Here is a 25910-nt window from a genome sequence, read left to right as displayed (position 1 = left end):
GAGTTTTGAAGCTATAGAGAGCTATGATCATGCCATTGCACTTCAGCCATCAGTGACAGGGTGAAATCCTATCTCTATTAAAAAAGAAAGAAAGAAAAGAAAAATAGGTAGCATACAGTCCCAATTGCTGTTGAACCATTTTGTGTTCATAAAGAAAGACAGCTTAAGATAACAGAAGATCAAGAGTAGTGCTATGAGAACAGCAAATGTCTTACTGAATCCTGCCTTAAACTCATCTTAACTATGGAATTCTCAATTATATGAGCCAACAAATCTTTTTAACTAAGTTAGTTTGAGTTAATATTTCCATTACTTGAAATCCAAAGTATTGTGACACATATAGAATAGGTATATGGGGGTCCAAGTCCTTGATCAGAAAGCTAATATCCTTAAAATTCTCAAGAACAATACATACTTAGGGCACAAGACCTCTATATTACTATTAAGCTTTGACCTTAAGTCCCAATGTGGAAAGGAATACTTAAGTCATTAAGGAAGGTGGAGAAAGATCTAAGCCAGGGATGTCCAAACTTGTTTTTTCCTCTATCACACATTGAAAGAGTATGCACTATCTTGGACCCCCTGTGAAATTCACAAACACTAACAAAACCTTGTTAGCAAAGGTCTGTGCATACTTTTCATATATCTGACACCACAGATAAGCAAAAAAAAAAATCAGCACATGGTCCACTGCAGGTTAGACACTTCTGAGTCTAAATCTTTAAACCAAAGCAGGAAAAATGACATATCAAGCTTCTTTCTCCTTTATCCTTAACTTTATTTCCTTAGTTTGGATGTTACTTCCCAGATAAAGAAACTTAAAAAGTATTAAAATCTGACATCACTTCAATAATGTGTTTGTGCTAAAAGCTAGTCTAGAATGTACTCACAAGTCTTTGCAGGATGACGCAGCAAGAAGAGAGCTGAGGCAGTCATTTCACGCAAATATTAAAGCAAACAGTATTTGAGGAAACAATCTCTAACATGGCGCAAAGCTTTGACTTCTCTACTAGAAAGTGAAGCTTCTTCACCCTCCTTGTATTTTCCCTTAACACCCCATCTTTAATGTTTGATCTAACTGAAGGAACTTAATCCCAAAGAAGTCCAATAAATGACACAAAAAAAAGTCATAAAATCTCTACATCCAGGAAATACCATTGCTAATTTCTGGAATTTTTTTTTTACTATGTGTCTTTAAAAATACTGTTTATATAAAAAGTTGAATAGTCAGTGCTTTGCTTTTAACTTAATAACATGGCAATACATAAATTCTTATGTTTATTCAAGGTCAGACAATTAAATTTGAGAACTCATCCTAGAAAAAGTGCCATGAACCTCACTGCTAAATATCACTATGGTAATCAGATGGCCAAGGGGAATACTTTAAAGTTAACTGTAATTCAGCAATTAGGTATGTAGCACTATTTGTAGGATGAGTTCACAAACAATTGTCAGACCTCATACGGTGACAGCTCTGATGACCACTCCAGAAAAAGAGTTCCAAAACTGCTTTCATGGGTGGACTAGGCACTGGCATCAAAGCATAGCTTCCCAAGAGGAGTACCTTGAAGGTGGCTAGTGATATTCAGCAGTGAAGTATGTAGCACTTTGTCTAGAACAACTTCATGAACTTATCATACTTCCTATTATTTATTTAAAAGTACAAAGATACTTTTAATGAATACTACATCATTTACCTGACCATTGTTTTAATTTTGGATACACATTATGCCTATAGATGCATATATTCTCCCTCCTACTCCCTATTGTAAAGTGTACTGCATCAAGGTCACCTGAGTAATTACAAAAGAAATTACTGATGCCCTATACTTTCTGATTCTGAATTAATTACTATGGGTGACGCTCTACATAGGTAATTTTTTAAAGGTCCTCTCTAGTTGATTTCATGTGTAACCAGGGATTCTCATTTCTGGCTGAGCTAAGACAACTGGGGGAGGGAGGAACCGGACTACTCATAAGCTGCATCTAAATGAATTAACTACATAATCCTATTTTCGAGAAAAGCTGCGAAATCTTGGGTTTCCAACGCTCAAATACTGGCAATTAATTAACATGTACGGGTCAAACAAAACATGTTTGTTAGCCAGATAAATTTTGTAGGCAGCTGTATTATAACCCCAATAAGGAAAGAGATTTCCTGTCCTAACCTTTAACATATACAACCCTAGGAAAATATGCTTTTGGTTCTGAGAGAATGAAATTAAATACCAGGCTACTGAGAAATGTTTTAGGTCGCTAACTAAGGGTACATAATATTAATCTTATTTGTATGTGTTGTATGCATTCATTTACTTATTTAATGAGTTATTTATAGAGCCCCTACTATTAAACAGGCAGTGGATATTTAATGGTGAACTAAATAAACAGACATTTTGTTTAGAAAAATTTCATCAAATAAATTAACACTGAAGGGAAATTACAAGTGGAACACAAAGAGTCCTAACATCTAAAATAAATAATTACTTGGCGTGCTAGTTACAACTACTTTAACATTCATTACAGTAATAGTAATGAAAAATCAAAAAAAGCTATCCTCATTCTATTTCCAGGAAGAGGGGAAAAAAAGAATATTATAATAAACATCTACGTGTATTAAGATTATTTAGTAGTAATATTGTATTAGGATTAGTTTCAGAGTAGAATAACTAGACAAAGAGTACAATCATTTTTTTAAATTCTCAGTTAATATATTTTAAAATGCAAAAGGCCGTACAACTCATACTTTCACCATCTGTTTGTCTTAATGCCTATACTCTTGTTCAGTTTTCCAGCATTATCCAATTTTTCTATAATGAATATATGTTACTTTTAGGATGAAAGGGGGAAAACCCTTATTTTTAAAAGCTAGCAACACGGGGAAATGAGTTTTATGCAACAGAAAGTGAAAACATACAAAATTATACAAATATATGATCATTTCAATCATCTGAAAAAGATATAGTCATAGAAATAATGACAGGAAAAAATAATAACAGTTGTTTTTTTCTCTTAGGTTATAAGATACTGATTAATATACTTATTTTCCTGTTTATGTTTTTGTGTATTTTCCACAATGAGCAGGTGTGACTTTTACAATCAGAAATAAATCTTCATTGGAAACAGAATCATCAGATTATGGTTTTTTTAAAACAAGGCAACCATGGGCAGCACCTGTGGCTCAAAGGAGTAGGGCACCGGTCCCATATACCAGAGGTGGTGGGTTCAAACCCAGCCCTGGCCAAAAACTGCAAAAAAAAAAAAAAAAAACCAGGGCAACTTTTTTTTTTTTTTTGAGACAGAGTCTCATTAAGTTGCCCTCAGCAGAGTGCTGTGTGGTCACAGCTCACAGCAACCTCAAACTCTTGCGCTTAAGCGATTCTCTTGCCTCAGTCTCCCAAGTAACTGGGACTATAGGCACCAGCCACAACGCCAGGCTATTTTTCTTTTTGTTGTAGTTGTCATTGTTGTTTGGCAAACCCACCAGCCCCAGGGTATGTACCTGGCACCCTAAACGCTGAGCTACAGGCACCAAGCCAAAACAGGGCAACTTTATGTCAAAATGTTCTCTCCCTGTTCTTACCAACATTCTATCTAGTTTATGTATATTAGAAACCAGTCCTAACCCAATGCCCCTATATCAAACACAAAAATCGAGACATCAAAAGTAAATAGTCAAGTTAATAGTTAAGGGATACCTGTCACGACTAATGCAACCCAGATTCTCATAAGTATCCATGTGAATAGAAAAATGACAGACCAAAATTCACTTGGAACTTTTTGAACCTTTTACAATTTTCATTTAAAATAGAAATAAAATATTCCTTGTGACCAATATTTTATTTATCCTTATTTTAAAACCTAGCACAATGCTTAGTACTTGGTACATATTTGTTGCTTGGTGGAAAAAAAGAGAGAATGTAAAATTGCATATTAGTAAAATATTAGAAACATTTTTGAAAGAATAATTAAAAAAATAATTTTTCCACAAGCATGATCCTTAAACTGCACACATATAAATCATCTATGCAGGCTTTCTAGTGCCTATCTGGCTACCCTGGATACAGATGATATGAGTAATGTAATAATAAAAGCTCTGTATAAATTCTGAAAAAGGAAACCTTAAAATTATACCAATTCACAAATATCAGGAAGAAATAATTAGCTGCTTATGAGTCTCTTTTCAGATATCACAAAACTCAAAACTCCTAGTGAAATCATGGATATTTTGGAAACTAATAAAAACTAAAATACTTAAAAGACTATCATGTATTTTTCACATAAATAATACCTATGCTGATGCAAGTATAGAAAATAATGTAAAAGAAATGACAAACCTGCAAATTACCCCTTCCAATGAATTCAAGAAGCAACTGGATCTGAATATGAGAGAGTTTTACCCACACTGGACTTTCAGAATACCAGACTGACAGAAAGTCAAAAAGCAGCATCAGCTCCTCTAAAAGCTAAAGAAAAAAATTACAAAACAAAAACATCAGTTTTTTTAATCCCTTGAGGAGCTTTCACCAATGCTAATACAAATCATAAATATTTCAAAAACTATCCAATGTTTAATTGGCAAAAGCCAAATGAATCATTTTAGCAATAGCAAACAAAATCCTTAACTATTCATCACATCTTACTCATCTTTACTCCATCTGATTATATATTAATGCCCTAAAAAGAAAGGGTTCATAATTTCATTTTCTGAATAAAGTTTTTAACTTTACAAAACACAATTTCAAAGGGATATTACTGTACCTTCTCAGTCCACATGTTTGAGTTAACTACTCCCTCTGATTGCAGAAAGTCTTGTATGATCAGTGTGAGTCGGAAGCCATTCTCAGCAGTTACTGGGTTTGTTTTTGCTTCTCTGTTTTCTGTGACTGCCCATTCTAACATCTTCTGTAGTAAACTAAGTGAAAACAAAGTCCTCTTAAAACCACATGATCTTAGGAAGATAATAGGACATGGGAAAAAAAAGAAAAGACAGCTTGAGAGGCAGCACTATATCTTTGAAGATACATCATCACTGGCAGGTATCACCAAGACATTATAGATGGAATTTAATGATGGAGTAATTTTTCTTTTTTGAGACAGAGTCTTACTCTGTCACCTTGGGTAGACTGCCGTGGTGTTGTAGCTCACAGAAACCTCAAACCGTTGGGCTCAAACGATTCTCTTGCCTCAGCTTCTCAAGTAGCTCTTGCCTTAGCTTCTCAGGTGCCTGCCATAATGCCTGGCTAGTTTTTTCTAGAGAGCCAAGGTCTCATTCTTGCTCAGGCTGATCTCAAACTCCTGAGCTCAAGTGATCCACCTACCTCAGCATCCCAGAGTACTAGGATTATAGGCATGAGCCACTGCACCCAGCCATGAGGGAGTTAACTTTGTAATGTCTGGAGTATCAATCTTTAAAATCTTTAATACTAAAAGTAAAAGTAACCTATTTTACATGACTATAGAAAAGCTATGATAGGGCAGTGCCTGTGGATCAGTAGGTAGGGCACCAACCCCATATACCAAGGGTGGAGGGTTCGAACCCAGCCCCAGCCAAACTGCAACAACAAAAAATAGTTGGGTGTTCTGGCAGGCGCCTGTAGTCCCAGCTACTTAGGAGGCTAAGGCAAGAGAATCGTCTAAGCCCAGGAATTGGAGGTTGCTGTGAGCTGTAATGCCACAACACTCTACCAAGGGCGATAAAGTGAGACTCTGTCTCTTAAAAAAAAAAAAAAAAAAAGATAGAATAATTCACATTCCATCCTTCATGAGATACTTAAAGGTTCTTTAAAGCTGGAAATTGGGAAGTTTTGGGGAAAAAGCCTTGTTACACCTTACAAAGGGTCTAGCCCTGTAGAAAAACAAAGAGTTAATTGTAACCTGGTATGCTATTGTTACAGAGTCCTACTATCTACAGGGAACCTTAAATCCTTCAGAAAAGCAATTTTCATGAAAACATTACTCCCTTCTCTAAGCATGGAAATACTTGAAAAAGCCTATAAAACAAAATATATCAAGGCCTCAAATGCTGCAGAAAAAAATTTAAAGAAGGAAACTGTAATCACTTAAACTTTAAATTTATTTAAGATTTAAATCTCACATTCGAGTTAGTTTGGAATTTCTCTTTAGATCCAACTAGAATAGCAAATGATAGGAAAAGGAACAGAACACAGAGTTTATCCTTTTCTCCCTTTATATCTACTGAATACTGAGTAAAAGTTCAATAACTAATATAATTTCAAATACCTACCCATTCCAAAAGGAGAGTAGAAAATTACTAACTGAACGCTTACGCTAGTTTTATTTCAGCTGATGGTCGAAGCAGTTCATTGGATATTCCTGGCTTGGAAAGTGCTGAAAACACTTGTCCTCGTTCAATCCAAGTATCATCATCAGACTTTTCCAATCCCTTACACATTACATAATTCAAAATATTTGTCACTAACTGAAGAAGCTCCTCCTCACATCGCTAGAAAAGGTAAAGGAATTTTAAGTAAATGGGAGGAGGTACTAAAAGTATGTAATAAAAACATATAGCTTATGTAATTGTTTAGTGTATTTTTTAAACTGCTTTGATAAACCTGGAACTTTTACTAGGCCCTAAAGATACAAGATGAATAAAACATTGGCTTTGTTCTCAAGAGATTCACAATTTAGTAACTTCTAGGTTTATAAACTTTAGAATACAAAACGTAGAACATGCATGTGAATTTTTTTTTTTTTTTTTTTTGTAGAGACAGAGTCTCACTTTATGGCCCTTGGTAGAGTGCCGTGGCCTCACACAGCTCACAGCAACCTCCAACTCCTGGGCTTAAGCGATTCTCTTGCCTCAGCCTCCCGAGTAGCTGGGACTACAGGCGCCCGCCACAACGCCCGGCTATTTTTTGGTTGCAGTTTGGCCGGGGCAGGGTTTGAACCCGCCACCCTCGGTATATGGGGCAGGCGCCCTACCGACTGAGCCACAGGCGCCGCCCTTGCATGTGAAATTTTTAACAACTTCACACTTCTAAAATAATAAGTATACAATAAACATATGCATATAAAAATAAGAAATTTTACCTCTTGGCTTTCAAGTAAAGAGAAGTCATCACTAAAGCCTGTATCATTTGTGATGTTGTTTTCTTTGTCAGACTGCACAGAAAATGATCTAGTGCACTCTATTGGGGACGGTGTACTAGGTAGGCTGTCTGGTATTTGACTTCCACTATCACTCATTTCACAAGAGTCAATCCCATGGAGATCCAAACTCAAATCTGAAGGGTTACTATGCCAGAATTCTTCTTGATGCTCTGATCTGAAAGACAATTCTCCTGTGGCGCTATCTTCTTGAAATAATGGTATGTTTGAGTCTACAGAGTGTCTATCCTCTAAACTCCATTGATCTGATGACACATTAGCTGAGGCAAAAGAGTTAGTTTTTTCCTCATCTGTCTTTTCATCAAAGTTCCTCTTAATATCTTCAGTTGACATATTTTTATCATTATCTTTTATCAGAACAGTCCTATGATGCTTATGAAGAGTATTACCATTTTCAAAACTTGCTTTTAAAAAAAGCCTAACTAAGGTGTCTTGCCAACCCACTTGTTGTGATATTTGATGTGCTGTATCAGGCTGGGAATGCAAAATCTGTAAAATCTGCAAAGAGATTAAGAATACAAAATTCTTGGAAAAGTACATAGTATTTTAACGTCAAGAATAGTCTCTTTTCAGTTATTTTAATGACAAAGCAATTGAATGAAAAACTATAAAAGGATATATTTTCAAAAGATTACTTTCTTAATTAGCTTCTAGACTACAGAAGGACTGATAGTATGTTTCCAACTAATTTGCATATTACTCATTAATACAGAGTTGGGGGTGTACTGAAATACTGTATTTACTGAAAGATAAAAAAGGAAACTGTAATTTTTTCCTGTCCGTCTTAGTTTGTCCTAAAAGTCAACTAAAATGATCCTCTACATGCTAAGACACACGTTAGTAATTTAATTTGGTCAGAGAAAAAATATAAATAGAATGATGATATACACAAAATATAGTAAGATGATATCCTCTCAACTAAATGCCTTCCACAAGTCTAGTATATTTGTTCAGCAAATATTATTGAACATGTACTATGTGCCAGACATAGTCACAGGCATTCGACTTAGGGATAGAATATGAATAGAATACATAAGACACTTTGCTAGAAGTTGGGTATACCAAGAATAATGTTTTTCTGTTGCATCTTTTTCCTAACAAAGTTAGTGGTTACTTTTGAAAAAAATTTTGTTCCACAAATCTACACTGAAGTGTATCTTGTCTAGTAAGTCTATTTTATACAGACAAAACAAAAATTAAACTTTAATTCAAAAAAATTTCATTCTAATAAAACAGATGTTGCTTATATGCTGGAACAAGAATTTGAAATTAAAGAGTGACAATGACATGGGAATATGTATGATCCTTATTATCCAGATAATTTCTATTTTTTGATAAAAACAAGTTCTTAAAAACTTTGGCTCTCAACATTTTGAGTATCTCTTAACAGAAGTTCTAACTCCAACAAGTTTCATAGCAAGAGATGAATGTTGGTAGGGACTTCACTATTAATAGTACCAATGTATGCTGATACTGAAAAGCAATGAGTCACGATGTCAAGTAAAGTTTCTTACTTCACTAATGTTATATGAATCAGTGAGCTACAATAAACAATACCAAGTTTTTCCACTTCCAGATTAAAATTTGCTTGGTGAAGTAATTTTCCATAATTTCATGACTTAATTTAGGTCTATTTTACACCTACACAATGGATAAAAACCAAGCAGCACTTCAAGTTATTTCTACCTATTTGCACACTGAAAGAATCAATTTACATGACCCACTTTAAATACTCAGGGTTGAGTGTGCAGAGAAATAGTCACTGTCACATACACTGTTTAAATATAAACTAGTATAGTTATATTGAAGAAAACTGTAGCAAAATCACATTTACATTTTGAATACCATTTGACATAGTAATTCTATCTCAGAGAGTATGTCCTACATACATATTACCACAAATAGGAAAAGATATACATAAAAAGATATTCTTAACGGCAGTTCATAACATAGAAAACCAGGAAATAACCAGAATGTCTATCAGTGAGAGGTAAGATACTTTGTAGAATAACCACAGAATGAACAACTATCAGCCATTAAAAAGATTTTTTAAAATTGGTTTGTTTTCTTTTGTTTTAACTGACAGAATGTACTATGACATAATTAAGTAGCATCAGACAGGTCAGTGGCTACTAATGGAAGAGACAAAAGGTTATTAATGGAATGGGGCAGACAGGCTAACTAGCTCTTGCCTTAGTTAAAGGTTAAACGTGTAATGAAGACAAATAATTGTTCAAATACACATAAACAAGTTACAGAAAATTCTTTCCACAAAGTTCAAAAGATTCAGATACTCTAAAATATGGTATGTAAATTAGAAATAGTCATAATAATTGAAAGTTCTTAATAAATAAACTATTGTCTAATAATAAATTTTTGAATTTGGAAAAGGAGTATTTCCAGGAGACCATGAAGAGGATAAAGGCAACAAATTCACATCTTGATTTCTTGTGATTGCATGAAATTCACTTAAAAAGGAAATTGTTTATAAAATTATGTCATTTATGAAATAAGAGAAATGAAAACTTCTGTTGCAAAATATTCAATGCAAAAGGTATTTCCAGTATGATGATGATGCTATTGTTAAAATATATCTAACAGGTTTACTAACCTTTCTGCAGATGACCACTCTAACATTTATATATGCTCTGTGACATATATATACCACAGATAACAGATCTTTGAAATTAATAACAGGATCTATGGTGGGAAAAAAACAAAAAGTTAAAATTAAACTCCAGAGATGACTAAAGAAAGAACCATGGGTAAGACCTGTATAAAAATGCTGAAATAATTGTTTCATTTAAAAACAGGAATTATACATATATTCAAATTCTACAGAAAAAAAATGGCTTTGAATGTTTGACTCACCTGAGTTAACCCTAAGTAAGTATTCTTTTCTTCTGATTGCCTGAACATACTGTCCACACTGTGTGGCTCTTACACTATTATCCTTTTATGTACATATCTTATCTTACTAAGACAAAAACTAAAAAAAAAAAAAAAAAAAACCTTTGTACCCTACAACTAGCATCCACATAAATTCTATTTACAGTTAGTACAGAGAAAAATTATTTAAAAAATTAGAAAAAAAGAATATATGAAATTAATTTTCATTTTACCTTAAAAAATTTAAGCCCCTTAAAGAAAAAAGTCTTTTGTACACATTTTCTCTAGTGTCCTTTTCTTGTTATATGGACTCAATTATGAATTTAATCAGTCAATCAATAAACATTTACTGAGTAAGGCACTGTGTTATGCTCTGAGGAGATTAAAAGCAACAAAAGTACCTAAGACAGAGTACCCAAGAAGGCCTGCTGAACCAAATAACAAAGTAATTTATTTTATTTTATTTTATTTTAAGACAGAGTCTGAGTTGCCTTGGGTAGAGTGTCATGGTGTCATAACTCAAAGCAACCTCAAACTCTTGGATTCACGTGATCCTCATGCCTCAGCCTTCTGAGTAGCTGAGACTACAGGCACCCACCACAATGCCTGGCCAGTTTTTCCATTTTCAGTGGAGACAGGGTCTCACTCTTGCTCATGCTGGTCTCAAACTCCTGAGCTCAGGCAATCCACCTACCTCAGCCTCAGAGCGTTAGGATTACAGGCATGAGTCACCATGCCTGGCCAACAAAGTAATGTTAAAAGCAACCTGAGAAAGAAGTAAAAAAAACTTCTAGAAAACAACATTTCTTAAATGTGTTAGTATTATGAGCCTTAGTCCTACCTGTATTTATGATTTGGTTGGTGAGGTTTTTAATGAGAGAAATATTAACAAGTGATTCATTAAGAAGAAGTCCCAATCCTGAGTAGCCAACTTCTCTGAGTCGAATACGTTGTTTACTACGTTCATAAACGTTGGTGCATTTCAACATTTGTTCCATAATCTGGTCACGACAAGTAATACATATATTCTTCTCAATACAGAGAACTAAGAATAGTTTGTTGCTTAGGTTAATATGGAATAAAAAATTATCATACATTGTTTTTGGAATATCATTTTATTCCTTAAATATATAAAAAGACCCCAGCACTAATGGGTAAGAACACTCCATATTATACATACATACATTACTATCCTTAAGAAATAGATTTAAAAATAAGTTGTACTAAAATGCATGTATATTTAGATAACTTATATGTTTAAAACTCTGATTTAAATATGGCAAATGAAGGAGAAGTAATTGAAAAATTTCTTTCCTAGAGGGTAAAGCTTAGATAAAAAGCAAACTATACAGCTTGCAAGATGAATAAAGGTCAAGACAGCTCTGGATCAACCTAGTAGTCCATTTATTTAATAGTTATCAACATAATTTTCATGGACAAGAAAACAATTGTGAAGTAACTCATCCATGTGTTCAACAAGTTACTGATCTTTCTGGACTCAGTTTCTTCATCTGTAAATAGGAATAATAGCAATAACTACTTCATGTTGTTGCAAGGATTAATAAGGTAACATAGTAAAAGTGCTTAGAGACTGAAATACAGTGGTTACTACATAAGGTTAGCTATTATTAACTCTTACAATTTTGTGAATGGCCACACTGACCCCACTGTAAGTCAAAGAGGAGGTAAGGATAATATGACAACGTGGGTATTCTACTGAGATGATTTTTCAAATTTTAATATAATTAGTTATTTAATATGGAAATAATTGAACATGAAAAATGTACATAAGTTGAAATTTTTTTAATTAGAATTTATAGTCATAGAATGGTTATGATGCAAGAAAATTCATATTATCCACATATGCGTCCAAATACGAAGACACTTAATAAATATTTATACCTTAAAAACGATTTCTCTTAGTCTGTCAGAGTACTTCTGATTTAAGAGCAAGGCATAAAGAATGTCAGCATTTCCTGGTTCAAACAGCAGTAAGAAAAGTTGACCTCTAGTTGGGCTGGTACATAGGAGACTGAAGAGTACCTCCAAAATTCCAAAGAGCTTTTAAAATTAAACAACACAAAATAAACCACCACACTCATATATAAAAGCAAAAATAAAGTCATGAACCACAAAATATTTATTGAAATCCTATATCCCTAATGTTTACCTTAACTGCACTATCTGATGTTTCCCGAACCATCCATGTTTTCCCCTTACTCCATTCTTTTTTATTTTTTTTGAGATAGAGTCTCACTCTGTCACACAGGCTAGACTGCCATGTATCATCATTAAACTCAAACTCTTGGGCTCAAACAATCCTCTAGCCTCAGCCTCCCAAGTAGCTGGAAATACAGGCATGTACCACCATACCCGGCTAGTTTTTCTATTTTTAGTAGAGACGGGGTCTCCTTCTTGCTCAGGCTGGTCTCAAACTCCTGAGCTCAAGCAATCCACCTGCCTCAGCTTCCCAGAGTGCTAGGATTATAGGCATGAACTACCAGACCCAGCCTCATTTCCTTTTACACATATTTCTTCACTGTCCATATTCATCTGCTGAAACCCTACCTACCCTGCTTTGTCCATATGAAAAGGCATCTCTTCCATAAAGCCTTTCCTGGTCAATGAAAAAAGGAAAACTTTAAAGACTTCACACCTCTCTTAAAGATACTATAATACTCTATTTTGTTTCACAGTTATTTGTAATCCTCTTAGTGACCCATTCCCATATAAGGCTAAAAGTAAGAATAATAACTCATTCACCATTACATTACCCACAACATCTAATATTATTCTGTACATAAAGTAAATTCTCGACAACTAATGTTTTGACTGGCAATAAATCACAACTATCATGAAATAAGATGGCTACTCATCGTTCTCATCAGACCAACCTTAATAAGAAAATAGCCTAAGTTAACTTCATCTACATAGTAACAATTTTGAAGTCATGTGACCACTGAGTACACAATGAATATTACACATAGAAGGCAAAATATTTTAATCAACATAAACCTGCTTAAATTTGTAGCTCTGAGAGGGTTATATAAAAAGAATGCAGAAATAGCAGTAAATTACGCTTAGGTTCTAGTTCCAGGTTTATCAGCTGTGACTTTTTGAGTCACACTGTCCTCCTAAATATAAATTTCCAAAAGTATAAATGTGAAGAGTAATTCCTGATCTGTTATTTTACAGCAGTGGTTCTCAAATTTTACCATGCATATCAGAATAACCTGGAAGGCTTGATTCAGTAGTTGAATCAATAGTACATATGCATTTCTAACAAGTTCCCAGGTAAAGCTGATCAGAGACCATTCAATGAGAACCACTGCCTTAAAGGGTAGTTCGAAGGATTAAATGAGATATATACGTAAAAGTATTTTAAAATTAAGCACACATTTACAATTTGCTCTTTATGCAGCATTTTTATGAACCTATATTAAAATTCATGTTAGAATCTAACCAGTAGCTTTGATGATAGGTAAATATACACCATGGGGACTATGAAAATAGGCTTCAGAACTGCCAAAGTAAGTACTTCCACATATGATATTTTCTTGCTAACTGACATATTAAATTACATGGCCATCTATTTTATTAAACTTTCTACGAAATAAAATTACTTCTTTAATTCCATGATACTGCATGTGACACTATTCATATTTTAGCCTTAAAATACTTAATTAAATAAAATGCAAGTTTATAATAAGATGACATAACAACTTCAATGTTAAAGAAGAAAAAGAGGTTTATCTCAGGCCTACTACCTGTTCTTCTTCATTAGTAGCAGCTATATAACCCATTATACTTTGTATCTCTTCATGAGTTCCACCTTTGCACAAAAAATATTTAATTAGTCCACATAAAGAAGTCCTTATTGTTCGAATATCTTCTACAGATAGCTCATTATATTTACAATTATTCCTGAAAGAGAAAACAAATGTGCATGAACTGAAACTTCAATTTTTACATTTTTTATTTCTTATATAAAATAATTCATAGTTTAAAAAAAGATCTTTCCTTGTAATTACTGAAATTCATAGTACCTTTGGTTTCTTTTTTTTATGGAAAATCTTTTGAAGTTAAGAGTTTTAGCGACAAACACTAAAAATATTAAAACAGCTTACGCTGGGCGGCGCCTGTGGCTCACCGGGTAGGGCGTCGGTCCCATATGCCGGAGGTGGCGGGTTCAAACCCAGCCCCGGCCAAAAAAAAAAAAAAAAAAGAAATAAAACAGCTTACGTTTATACAACACTTACAATGTAGCAGACACTGTTGTAAGTGCTTCACATTAACTCATTTAATTCTTAATCACAGAAGGTCATAATTTTACTATGTACTTTGCACAGATGAAGAAACTTAAGCACAGAGAAGTTGAGTAATTTCAAGGAAGATTCAAACCCTAGATATGCTACCCATTGTTCATTTTAACCTCCATACTATTCTGCCGCTCTGAAGTTAAAAGAAACAAAACTTGCTGATAAAGAGAAAAATCTATACATTTCAATCCAATCTGTACTAGACAGAAAACAATTTATCAAACTGAGAAGGAGCAAAGGCATCATACCCATAATAAATCCTAAGTGTGTCTAGGAGAAACTGCACGCCATACTTCTTTCGGAAAACTCTCCTGCTGTCTTTAATGATGGTAGAAAGATACTGGATATGACCTAAAATAGAAAGTTCACTGGTAAATGACATACATAAATAAAGCCACATAGTTAATTTTAAACTTCCAAAACTGTACAATTTTATCTAATAGCCTGCTCTCACCAATTCGAAAGGGAAAATCACCACGGTTCCAAATACGGAAATCAAAAAGCAAATATTGATACATTTGTTGTAGGAGCTGCATATTTTTCTCTAATGATACCTGTTCAATTAGTAATTGAATTGCCATCAATACATTAACATCCATCAAGATGCCTGGCACCTGAAATCAAAAAGAAGGTTTTATAAAACTTAGTTTAAGTAACTGTTGTTAACCTATAATTTCACACATTAATTCAGAAAAACCTAGGTTAGAAAAATATAAACAACTTAAACAGTAATTTTTATGATTTAACACAAAATTTCTAATGCCATATTCCTAAAATAGTCTTCTATTTCTCAAATATCACAAACATCAACACTAACAAACAAGATCATACATATCAAATATTACATGCTGTTATCGAAAATATGTAGTCCTTATATAGATTGCAAAAAAATTTCTAAAATCTACCTATGATACAAATTATATCCATTAATATAAATTAGGCTATACCAGTGTTCTTAAAAAACATATTTATTTATTTAGAAGAAAAGAAGTCAACACTAGCTGCTATAAACATTAGCTGCATCAACACAGTTGTTAGACTGGCTCACTTTCTGAAGTAAGGAACCAAGAATCGCAGCTCCCTGGGAGTGGATAAGATTGTCCTGGTTGATAGGATGTCTCTGAATAAAATGTTTCACAATCAAGATAAATGTTGCAACTAGATTTCTCTCCAGTCTTGACTCTGTGGAATTAGGAACATATGATTAATTATTATAATTACTTTTATATCACATTTTATATATCATAATACAAATTGTAATAAAGTAGGAATTTGGTTCAGCAGTTTGCTTCCAAAGCTTAACTTGTACAAAGGAATCAGAAAAAGCAGCCAACTGGGTATTGTATACTTATATGCACATGTAAATGTTTTTCTCCACCACAAATTTAACAACATAGTTATATTCCCAGCAAAAGTATAAACATAGTCAGATTCCCAGCAAGAGAATAAACTAACGATAATGGAGAGTAAAACCAACATATTTAGTTTTTTGATGAAAGTATAAACTTTCTGAACTTATTTAGTAAAATCAGGTATGGCTGCTACAGCTACAAAGGGTTTCTTCTTAACAGTGGTAAGATTTTTTAATATGTTTTTTAATTAATTCTCAAATTTCTGATGACAATTTTGTGTTAATTTCATTTTAATACCTGATGCCTTTGTGGAGGTCAATACTGTACAATCTCTGTCCATAGGTACTATCAATTCAGGAACTGTACTTTCATTCATTTCTTCAGGAGTTTGTCCTTTACTAAAGTGGCTGATTTGTTCCAGTAAAGGAAAAAGTGAATTTAATCCACCTACGCAGTTTATGATATCCTAAAAAGAAAATTACAATTTTTAAATTTTATAAAAGAAGGTCACATGAATCATTTAATACCTATCCAGCATATATGAAATTATATTAATAATCTGCTAAATAAACATTTAAGCATTGTGTAGGATAACCTAAGCCAAAGGACCCATTGTATGTAAACATGCTTTACAGAGCAGCCTCACGGGTCACCATAATCAATACTCAAGACAGATCATGCCAGACCATTTTTATTATATCTTTGTTTTCCAAAATTTAGTTATTTTTGGATATAGGCTATCCAAACAGAAGCACATAAATGAATCTTATAATGTAACTGCAACAATAGAAGAACAAACCATTGTCACTATGTAATTACACATGATGAACAGGAGAACAAATCATAAAGAAATACATTTGAAGCCAAGTGCAGTAGCTTACACCTGTAATCTCACCACTCTGAGAGGCGAAGGCAGGTAGATTACCTGAGTTCAAGAACAGCCTGAACAAGAGCAAGATCCTATCTACACTAAAAATAGAAAAACTAGCCAGGCATTGTTGTGGACATCTGTACTCCCAGCTACTTGGGAGACTGAGGCAAAGAGGATTGCTCAAGCCCAGGACTTCGAAGTTGCTGTGAGGTATGACGCCATGGCACAGTACTCTACCCAGAGCAACAGAGTGAGAATCTATCTCAAAAAAGAAAAAAAATGCATTTGGTGGTAGAAATATGACTGATTCCTCTAATTCTAATTAACAAAAAAGTGGAATAGAAAGAACTTCAGTCAAAGTTCAAAATTATGAATATTTTGGGTAACTTAATAAAATAAATTCTGCAGCCTTTGATAAGTTACTAATATCTCTCTGGCCTCATTTTCTTCATCTGTAAAACAGGGACTATAACAATATCCACTTCATAAAGTTATTGCTAATATATAAAAAGTGCTTAGTGAGGGACACATGGTAGATATCATAAAAGATCAGCTACAATTATTAACTGCTGAAGGATTTTGAATGGCCATATGGACCTAGCCTAAGTCTGTAAACAATCTGTTCATATCCTTAGCCAGATTTTTAAAAAATAAATTTTATTATATATATTTGATGCTTAAAAAATGATGCTATAGGATACCTATAGTACGTAGTAAAATGATTACTGCAATGCAACAGATTTATATAGCTAACATCTCACACAATTTATCTTTTTTGTGACAAGAAAAGCTAAAACTACTTATTTAACAAAATTCTCTAGAGCAATATAAATTTATTAAATACAGTCTTGTTTTACACCAGAGCTCTAGATTTGTTCATCCTACATATCTGTTATTTAGTTTTGCCTGTTTTTCATACTGATTTTTTTTTTTTTTTTTTGAGACAAAGACTTACTATGTCACCCTCGGTAGAGTGCTGTGGTGTCACAGCTCATATAGCAACCTCAAACTCTTGGGCTTAAGTGATTCTCTTGCCTCAGCCTCCCATGTAGCTGGGACTACAGTCAAAACGCCCAGCTATTTTTTTGTTGTGGTTGTAGTTGTCATTGTTGTCTGGCAGGCCAGGGCCACCAGCTCCTGCGTATGTGGCTGGTGCCCTAGCCGCTGAGCTACAGGTGCCAAGCCTTTCATACTGATTTTTAAGAGGTCTTTGTAGAGTAAGTAAATTCAATTTTTTTTTTTTTTTTAAGGCAGAGTCTTTGTCACCCTCCGTAGAATACCATGGTGTCATAGCTCACAGCAACCTCAAACTCTTGGGTTTAAGCAATGCTCTCTCAGCCTTTGGATATATATGGCACAAGTAATTAGTTTTCTATATAATACTATGTAGAACTAGCTTTGTAAAACTAATCTTACAAGTGAAGCAAAAGTTAACTTAGGAATTGTCAATCATGTCATAAATCTTACAACGTTAACAGATGAGTGTTTTTATCCCAATATTAAAGAGAAAAATACTTTATACACCACGAATAATAAGAGACTAATACCAATTGTTGGGTTCATTTCTACACAGTCAAAATTATCCTAATGATTTCTGTTCCATGGAAACAATAAACATATTTGATTGGTGTTAATTGACTGGAAACATTTTTTGCTGATTTATTAGCAAGTCTCCTTCTGTCTTTTATATGTATATATGTTTCACATTAATATTTTATTCATCAGTCTGAGTGACATACTGACATACCCCTAATTCATTATTCTACATATTCAAGCCCCTGAGGTGGCTGAAGCTCAGCTTACTGATAGTGGGCAACTGGCGGGGAAGTGGAACGCTCCAGAGGGTTAACAAGGGTAACCCAGACAAGAACAAACATCTTAGGAACAAATCCAAGACGGAAAAGGCATCATCTAGGGCTGGAAGTCTTGGTAATTCTGGATCACTTCTAGAACTGCTATCTGCTTCTTGAAGGGTTACTGTGGTCTCTGTCCAGACTCATTATCCATCACAGTCTGGTGCTCCTCCACTATCCCATCTGGCTTGGTGATCTTGGTCACAAAGATGATCTTGAAATAGGATTTGGGCTGGGGCTGTAGAACCAGGCCAAAACCTTCCTGGGAGAACTGAGAATCAAGGTATTTGCCCTCTCTGGCTCTAGGATGGAGAAGTCAAAGGCCATATATCATCAAACCTGTGAAAAAGTCTCTGGGAGCCCCAGTCTGGTGTTGGTTTAGGGATTCAGTTCTGTAACACTCTCCAAGACCCATTCAACGATCCTGGGCTAGTGACTATCTGGATACTTAAGCACTGAGTCCTGAAGTGCCTGTTCTTCTAGCAGGCTTCACCAGGTGTCTCTACTCGGGACTTGGAATCTCAGAAGGATGGGAAGGCAAGGTCCATTGCTGAAGATGCTATTGAAATCCCAAACTAGGTAATCAAAGCCAGTTATTTTTTTTTTTTTTTTGTCAGTTGAAAAGTATTTAATGAGAGGTTAAAGAAACCAGATTATAAAGAAAAAGCATTTGCTTCTTTCTAGATCCCGATCATCTGCAGAATAATCCCACCAGACCTTCTCTGAGGAGGAAGCAGGTAAAACCTGCCTCATGACACCTTCTCCTAAGTACACAGGGAATCATGAGAGCCAGTCCTATCCAGATGTGCAGAATGAGACCCACAGAGCAGCAAAGGACTTCAGAGACCCCCAAGCCAGAGCAAATAAGGGACCAAAAGTCTCTTTGTAACAAAAACTCAAGGCAGACCAAGGGCTTCTAAAAGCTGAAAACTGAAGACAGTGTCAAGCTTTGTCCTCCCTAAGCCCAAGGGCATCCAACCTGGCTGCCCCCTAGAGCTGCCACACTGGTGAAGGTTAGAGTGCTTTGGTTACTCATAGCCATGGTAGAAGCCCGGAGATCCCCCAGCCTTGCCGCATTCCTGCTTGGAGTAGCTTGAAGAGGTTGGGCTGGCTGGAGCCACGCCCAAAAGTGATCTGGTTGCTGCCCATGCTGGTGGCAACCTGGGCCATGCGCTCTTCGGTCTTGAGAGCCTGGGCCCTCTCAGCCTTCAGCCGCTCTTCGTCCTTGAGGAGGGCTACCAGCTGCTTTGACTTCTCCTGCACGTTGATACCCTGGTCAGTGCCTTTGCGGTCGAGGTACTGGAAGTCCTTCAGGGTCTGGATGGAAAAGATGTTCTCCTGGCACTGCTGGGCCACCTGCTCAGGAGCCACCCCTTGATGAGGTAGTCCAGCAGCATCAGCGCCTTGTGCATATGCGGCCAGTTCTTGCCATGGTCATTGAGCCATTTCCGCACCATGCTCGTGATCTCCGAGAAGGCCACCACATTGTAGGTCTGGTCAGCAATCTCAGTCATCAGAGAGCTGGACGAGCCCCACGGGTCATTGGAGGTGGCTTCCCGGACTTTGATTTCAGCCTCTGAGTAATTGTTCACAATGTTTTTCATCTGCCATCTAATAGATGAAGTTGTCATTTTTATTTTCTTTGTTACAAACTTAAAGCCCTTCAAAGAGAGAATCTTTCCTGTCCTCGTTAAGTCTGCACCCTATGAAGGTTCAGTTTCTGTAATCAATCTGGAGCAAGATCCCTGAACACTCATTTCCTCCTCTGGAGCCTCAGATCCGAGAAGCTAAAAGCCATGACCACGCTAGAGTGAGGTCACAAGGTTGGTGACCACCATCTGTCTCATCACCAGTGAGCAGCCAGCACCTAGCACTGAGCCCAGCTTGGAAATAAACATTCAGCTCCTCCAGGCTGGCGCGAGTGCTCGGCTGTGGCTGCCGGTAGCGTAAGGGAGACGAGAGTAACAGGAGACCACTGAGCCGCTGCTGTCACCGCCACCACCACGTCTGGCTCCGTTTGACATCCACACACCAGCCAACGTCCAAAGCCAAAGTTATTGTGGAGACACATCCCTCCTCCTGGGCTGAAGCCAAATTCCTCAGGGGGCTGGAAACCATCAAACCTCAGGTTCCCATGGCCCCACATGTCTCCTTCTTATTCCTTTTCCTCCTTATCATCATCTTCCTCTCAAGTCCATTCTCCAAAAAAAGGGATTTCTGTAGCTCCAAAGTCCAGGAAAGCCCCCCAAAACCCAGGAGAAGGTAGAAGAGGCTCATTCCTATACTAGGATTTCAATCTTAGAATTTTTCCAGTGGCCCATCCATACAAGGCTTTAATATTTCCTCTTCATTTTACTTAGTGCGTAACTTATTTTAAGGTATCTTTTAAGGAAATACTATATTTAAGAAATAGAGTATCTCTGATTTTCAAGTTAGCCTAAATAATCTTTACTAATTTAATCACTCAGTTAACAATTATTTATTGAATATCCCTGTATCAGGCACTGATGAAAAAAGCAGTGGCCCTTCCTTCAAAATTCTTAAAAACTGCTGGAGAGTCAAGCAAATGAGCAATTACTATTCACCAGGATAAGTGAAATCATAAAATGCTATGGATACACATAACAAAAGCAGTTAACTTAGTCGCAGAAAATAAGTAGAGGCCTCTAGGTCAGTGATTTTCAACCGGTATGCTGTGAAAATTTTTATTTTTATTTTTTAAAGATCATTAATAAAATTATTTTCAAAAGAAGTTCAAAGCAAAGCATATTCTTTTTTTCACTCTTTTTCTGGGATCAACACGATTTAAGTGTGCCAGGAAGGTTTAACTATAGGTTCAGGTGTGCGGTGAGACAAAAAAAACAGGTTGAAAAATACTGCTCTAGATGGAAATCAAGGTCCAGCTGCAAACATAAATCTGAGCCCAGTGAAGAAGGCCGACAAGATATGATAGCTCACACAGATGTGGAGGGAACTTGCAACTCCATACTGATAGTGGCCCTAGACTGAAATCAGTATTTTTCCCTCATCAATGTTGTAATGAAACAAACATTATTTAAGAACCTGCTGTACCTTATGAAGGTAAATAAGTTTCTAACAAATCAGTCAATGAACTAGTGTAGTCATTTAACTTTGCATTTGTTTATCCTTCTTATTATATGCATGCGTAACATTTTGACTGAGATCTATTATTCACAACAATCTGGCGGTGCTTAAAAGACAAAATCTTGGCCTTTCCTTCTCCCACAATCCCTCACACTCTTCCTTTCCCACTTAAGCCAAGGAGAATGTCTCCTACAAAGAAAGGCAGCGAGAAGAAAGCTGTTCTGCCATCAAGGAGGTAGAATTGAGCATACACCATCAATACTCACAAGCATATCCAGGGAGTGGGCTTTAAAAAGCATTCCCCTCAGGCACTCAAAGAGATTCTGAAATTTGCCATGAAGGAAATGGGGGCTCCAGATGTGCGTATTGATAACCAGGATGAACAAAGCTGTTTGGGCCAAAGACATAGGAATGTACCACACTATATCCGTGTGCAGTTGTCCAGAAAACATAATGAGGATAAAGAGTCACCAAACAAGCTCTATACTTTGGTTACCTATGTACCTGTGACCACTTTCAAAAATCTACAGTCAATGTGGATGAGAACTAATTGGTGATTGTCAGATAACATCAAATAAAGTTATAAAACAACAAAAAAAGACAAAATCTTTAAAAGATCAGTAAACTTATATATTACTAACATTTATTATTAATTAATTTACCTTAATGTCCCAGTTTACTACTTTGTTTCCTGTTAATCTTCCATGTAAACAATTAGTAGATAAATCAAGACAGATTGAATTTTTGCAGGCCTACGAACACAAGAAAATTATGGCAAATAACTAAGTGCAATTGGAATAAAACATAATTTAAACCATAGGTGAAGCATTTATCTCTCCATAATTTTAAAAGGTATATAGAATACTCAATAGTAACATGCCTATCATATGAATTTTAGTATTACTTTTCCCTGTCTTATTTTTCTTTCAGCATGAAATGTCAAGCAAGTTCTCCATCTCTTAAAAGAACCAATCAGGCAGTAGATTCTAAAGTACTCACTCAACAAAAGCAGATCATTGTTGCTTGTCGTTTGACAAATGAGCTGTAGCTAGAACTTATTCACCAGTTACAGAGTTTCAGATTTTTAATTTTAAACCAAACAGACTTTTAGCTTAAAAGGAAATTCAATGTTTTATTCCCATTCACTACTTCCCTAGGCACAATTTCAAGATATACAAACACATAAACTGTGTGATTAAAATGTGAGCTATATTGGCTCGGTGCCTGTAGCTCAGTGGCTAGGGCGCCAGCCAAATGCACCAGGGCTGGCAGGTTTAAACCTGGCCTGGGCCTGCCAAACAATAATGACTACAACAAAATAAAATAGCCAGGCATTGTGGCAGGCACCTGTAATCTCAGCTACTTGGGAGGCTGAGGCAAGAGAATCGCTTGAGCCCAAGAGTTTGAGGTACCTGTGAGCTGCGATGCCACAGCATTCTACCGAGGGTGACAAAGTGAGACTCTGTCTCAAAAATAAATCAATAAATAAAATAAAATGTGAAATACAGAAATCACAGAAAAGAAAAATGTATCATGATATAAATATTCAATCAGAGGTATAAGACACTATTTTCCCTGTTACTGACAGACAATTCTGGCTTTATTCAGATTAAGAGCTTAGTCAGCAATTCCAGAAACTGTTAAAGTAATTTGTTAACTTCCATTTATAAAGACTTTAACTTTGTATTCAATTTGTCAATTTGTAGATAATGAAACATCTTTGAATCTAATCCCTATACCAAAAAGGAAAGGAAGGGAAGGGAGTGGAGAAGAAGGGAAAGAGGAGGGAGAAGGAAGGGATAAGAGACGGAGGTAAGGAGGAAAAAAGGAAACCTATAAATTTTAGCATATAGAATGTGGCTACTGCTTTTTTCTTAAAGCATGTGGGGAAAATTGCTTTAATAAAACAAAGGATATCGAACTCAAACTGTATCAGTCACAGAGACAAACATGTTATTCTGCAGTTACTAATTTAGTTTGGGTACGATGCATCTATGACCTGTCCTAACACAATACTCTCTTGATGATATGACTGTCTACTGTCTGCTAGCCTTCCAGTCAAACTTTCATACTGCAGCTTGAGAACTTTTTCTAAAATGCAAACCTATCATATTACTTAAAATCCTATCTGCTGCCTATTATTTAGTCTAGCATAGGAGATTTGTCATAATATGGCCTGAACTTGCTCTCTAGTCTCATTTCCTGCCATCTTTTCCTCTTGCTCAATGCCCTATACCTAAATACGTGTAGAACTCAGTTTTACAATCTATGCCTTTGTAAATGATGTTCACTGTGCATCTCTCTCAACTTTTGCCTTTTAAAACACAAATCAAACCATGTTCTCTATGATCTCCTAACTTCCTAGAAGAACAACCATGCCCCTTTTACATCCTCACTATACTTTGTACATAATTCCAACAAAGATATACTGTATATTAGTTAAGGGTGTGGGAAACTTCCAGCCTTCTGATTTCAAGCATCAGAGGAGGCAAGAAAAGATTCATTATAGACCTTTTGATAAAAGGATTTGTTCCTTGAGTAGTCACAAGGCCATACTCAAGGATCCAGAAGGCCACATATGCCCCAAGGCGCAAGTTTCCCTACCTCTGCGAGGACACTTACCTTTACTGAGCTTCAGAAAACTAAAGCTCAGAAGACATACAGATAATACTCTATACTTCTCAGGACTTTTGTGAAGATCAAATGAAACAATACAAATGAAGCACTTAGGTGCTTCATATATTATAAACACCCAATAAATGGTAGCTAACAACAAAAATAAACGCTTATACTATACTGAACATTTTAAAAATATTTATCTTACTGTAGATGGCAAGCTCCTTAAAGGCAGAGCCTTTCAGTTATTCACATTGTTTCCTAATAGTTCAGCACAATTCTTGCCAGAAAAGACAAGAAATTTTAAACAAATGGATGCCTAAACACCGCCTGCAAATGAATAAAAAAATAAAAAACTGCTGACTGGCTGGGCACGGTGTCTCATGCCTGTAATCCCAGCACTCTGGTCGGCTGAGCCAGGTGAACTGTTGCATTCAGGAGTTAAAGACCAGCCTGAGCAAGAGCAAGACCCCATCACTACTATGAAACAGAAAAAACTAAAGCTGGGTGTAGAGGCTCATGCCTGTAATCCTAACACCCTGGGAGGCCGAAGCAGGTGGCTTAGCAAGAGTGAGACTCCATCTCTAAAAATAGCTGGGCATTGTGGTGGGAGCCTATAGTCCCAGCTACTCAGGAGGCTGAGGGAAGAGGATTGCTTGACCCAAGAGTTTGGTTGCTGTGAGCTGTGATGCCATTGCACTCTATCAAGGGTGACAAAATGAGAAACTGTCTCAAAAAATTGAAAAAACTAGGCAAGCAGTGTGGCAGTCCTAGTCTTATAGTCCCAGCTACTCGTGAAACTTATGCAGAAGGATCACTTGAGCTCAAGAGTTTGAAGCTGCTATGAGCGCCGACACCACGGCACTCTACCCAGGGCGATTGAGTGAGACTCTTGTCTCAAAATAAAAAAAAGGTAAGAAAAGAAAAACTGGTGACTATATAAAAAAATCCTCTAGAGCAGCTTCCCCCAAACTATCATTTGTTTTTCTTTTTGTTTTGTTTTGTTTTGTTTTTTTGAGACAGTCTCATTTTGTCATCCTTGGTAGAGTGCTTTGGCATCATAGCTCACAGCAACCTCAAATTCTTGGGCTTAAGCAGTTCTCTTACCTCAGCCTCCTTAGTAGCTGGGACCTACAGATGCCTGCCACAATGCCTGGCTATTTTTAGAGATGGGGTCTCACTCTTTCTCAGGCTGGTCTCAAACCTGTGAGATCAGGGCAATCCACCTGCCTCGGCCTCCCACAGTGCTAGGATTACCAGCGTGAGCCACTGCACCTGGCCCCTCAAACTAGCATTTGTTAATAACTATGTTACAAAAACAAAGTATGCTCTATGCTCAAATAAACAGTGAAACAGTAGGATTAAAAAAAAAAATAAACTAGTTCTTTTATAGGATTTTCAAAGTATATCATCAGTCTCCAAGAGGGATACCAAGAACATAACAGTCTGCTCAACTTTTTTAACCACAGAACCTTTGCCTCATGACATATCACCATTCTGGTAAAATATTCCGACAGTAAACTGCTTAATTGAATATATTGTTCATATTGGGTTTCTTGAGGAAGAACAAGGCAATAGTTTTTTTTTTTTTTTTTGGTTTTGGCCAAGGCTGGGTTTGAACCTGCCACCTCTGGCATATGGGACCGGCGCCCTACTCCTTGAGCCACAGGTGCCACCCAGCAATAGCTTTTTTTTAAATAATATAAATTTTTACTGTCAATAGTAAAAAAAAATCCAACATTAACATAAATCAAGTTCAAAGTTACTTTATAAA

At 35.9% G+C, this 25910-nt stretch overlaps 1 protein-coding gene and 1 pseudogene across 8 annotated transcripts in view; both read right to left on the bottom strand.

Annotated features, from left to right (window-relative positions):
- Positions 1 to 25910, bottom strand: part of NBEAL1 (neurobeachin like 1) — a 226669-nt gene that overhangs the window by 99551 nt on the left and 101208 nt on the right. For all 8 annotated transcript variants that reach the window (XM_053596936.1, XM_053596939.1, XM_053596938.1 and 5 more), the window contains 13 exons: positions 22183 to 22272; positions 15989 to 16157; positions 15388 to 15521; positions 14794 to 14953; positions 14588 to 14690; positions 13788 to 13944; positions 11923 to 12081; positions 10862 to 11021; positions 9743 to 9831; positions 7054 to 7629; positions 6288 to 6463; positions 4759 to 4912; positions 4335 to 4463 (listed from right to left, as the gene is read on the bottom strand). In XM_053596936.1, coding sequence (XP_053452911.1) covers positions 4335 to 4463; positions 4759 to 4912; positions 6288 to 6463; positions 7054 to 7629; positions 9743 to 9831; positions 10862 to 11021; positions 11923 to 12081; positions 13788 to 13944; positions 14588 to 14690; positions 14794 to 14953; positions 15388 to 15521; positions 15989 to 16157; positions 22183 to 22272 — 2256 coding nt within the window. The remainder of the gene's footprint in view (positions 1 to 4334; positions 4464 to 4758; positions 4913 to 6287; positions 6464 to 7053; positions 7630 to 9742; positions 9832 to 10861; positions 11022 to 11922; positions 12082 to 13787; positions 13945 to 14587; positions 14691 to 14793; positions 14954 to 15387; positions 15522 to 15988; positions 16158 to 22182; positions 22273 to 25910) is intronic.
- On the bottom strand, positions 18325 to 20019 carry LOC128590411 (HCLS1-associated protein X-1-like; annotated as a pseudogene).

This window comes from Nycticebus coucang, chromosome 7, assembly GCF_027406575.1.
Source record: "Nycticebus coucang isolate mNycCou1 chromosome 7, mNycCou1.pri, whole genome shotgun sequence".
In the NCBI taxonomy this organism is placed as follows: domain Eukaryota; kingdom Metazoa; phylum Chordata; class Mammalia; order Primates; family Lorisidae; genus Nycticebus; species Nycticebus coucang.
The sequence above is the reverse complement of the archived record's forward strand: the minus strand, read 5'-3'. Positions and strand labels throughout refer to the sequence as shown.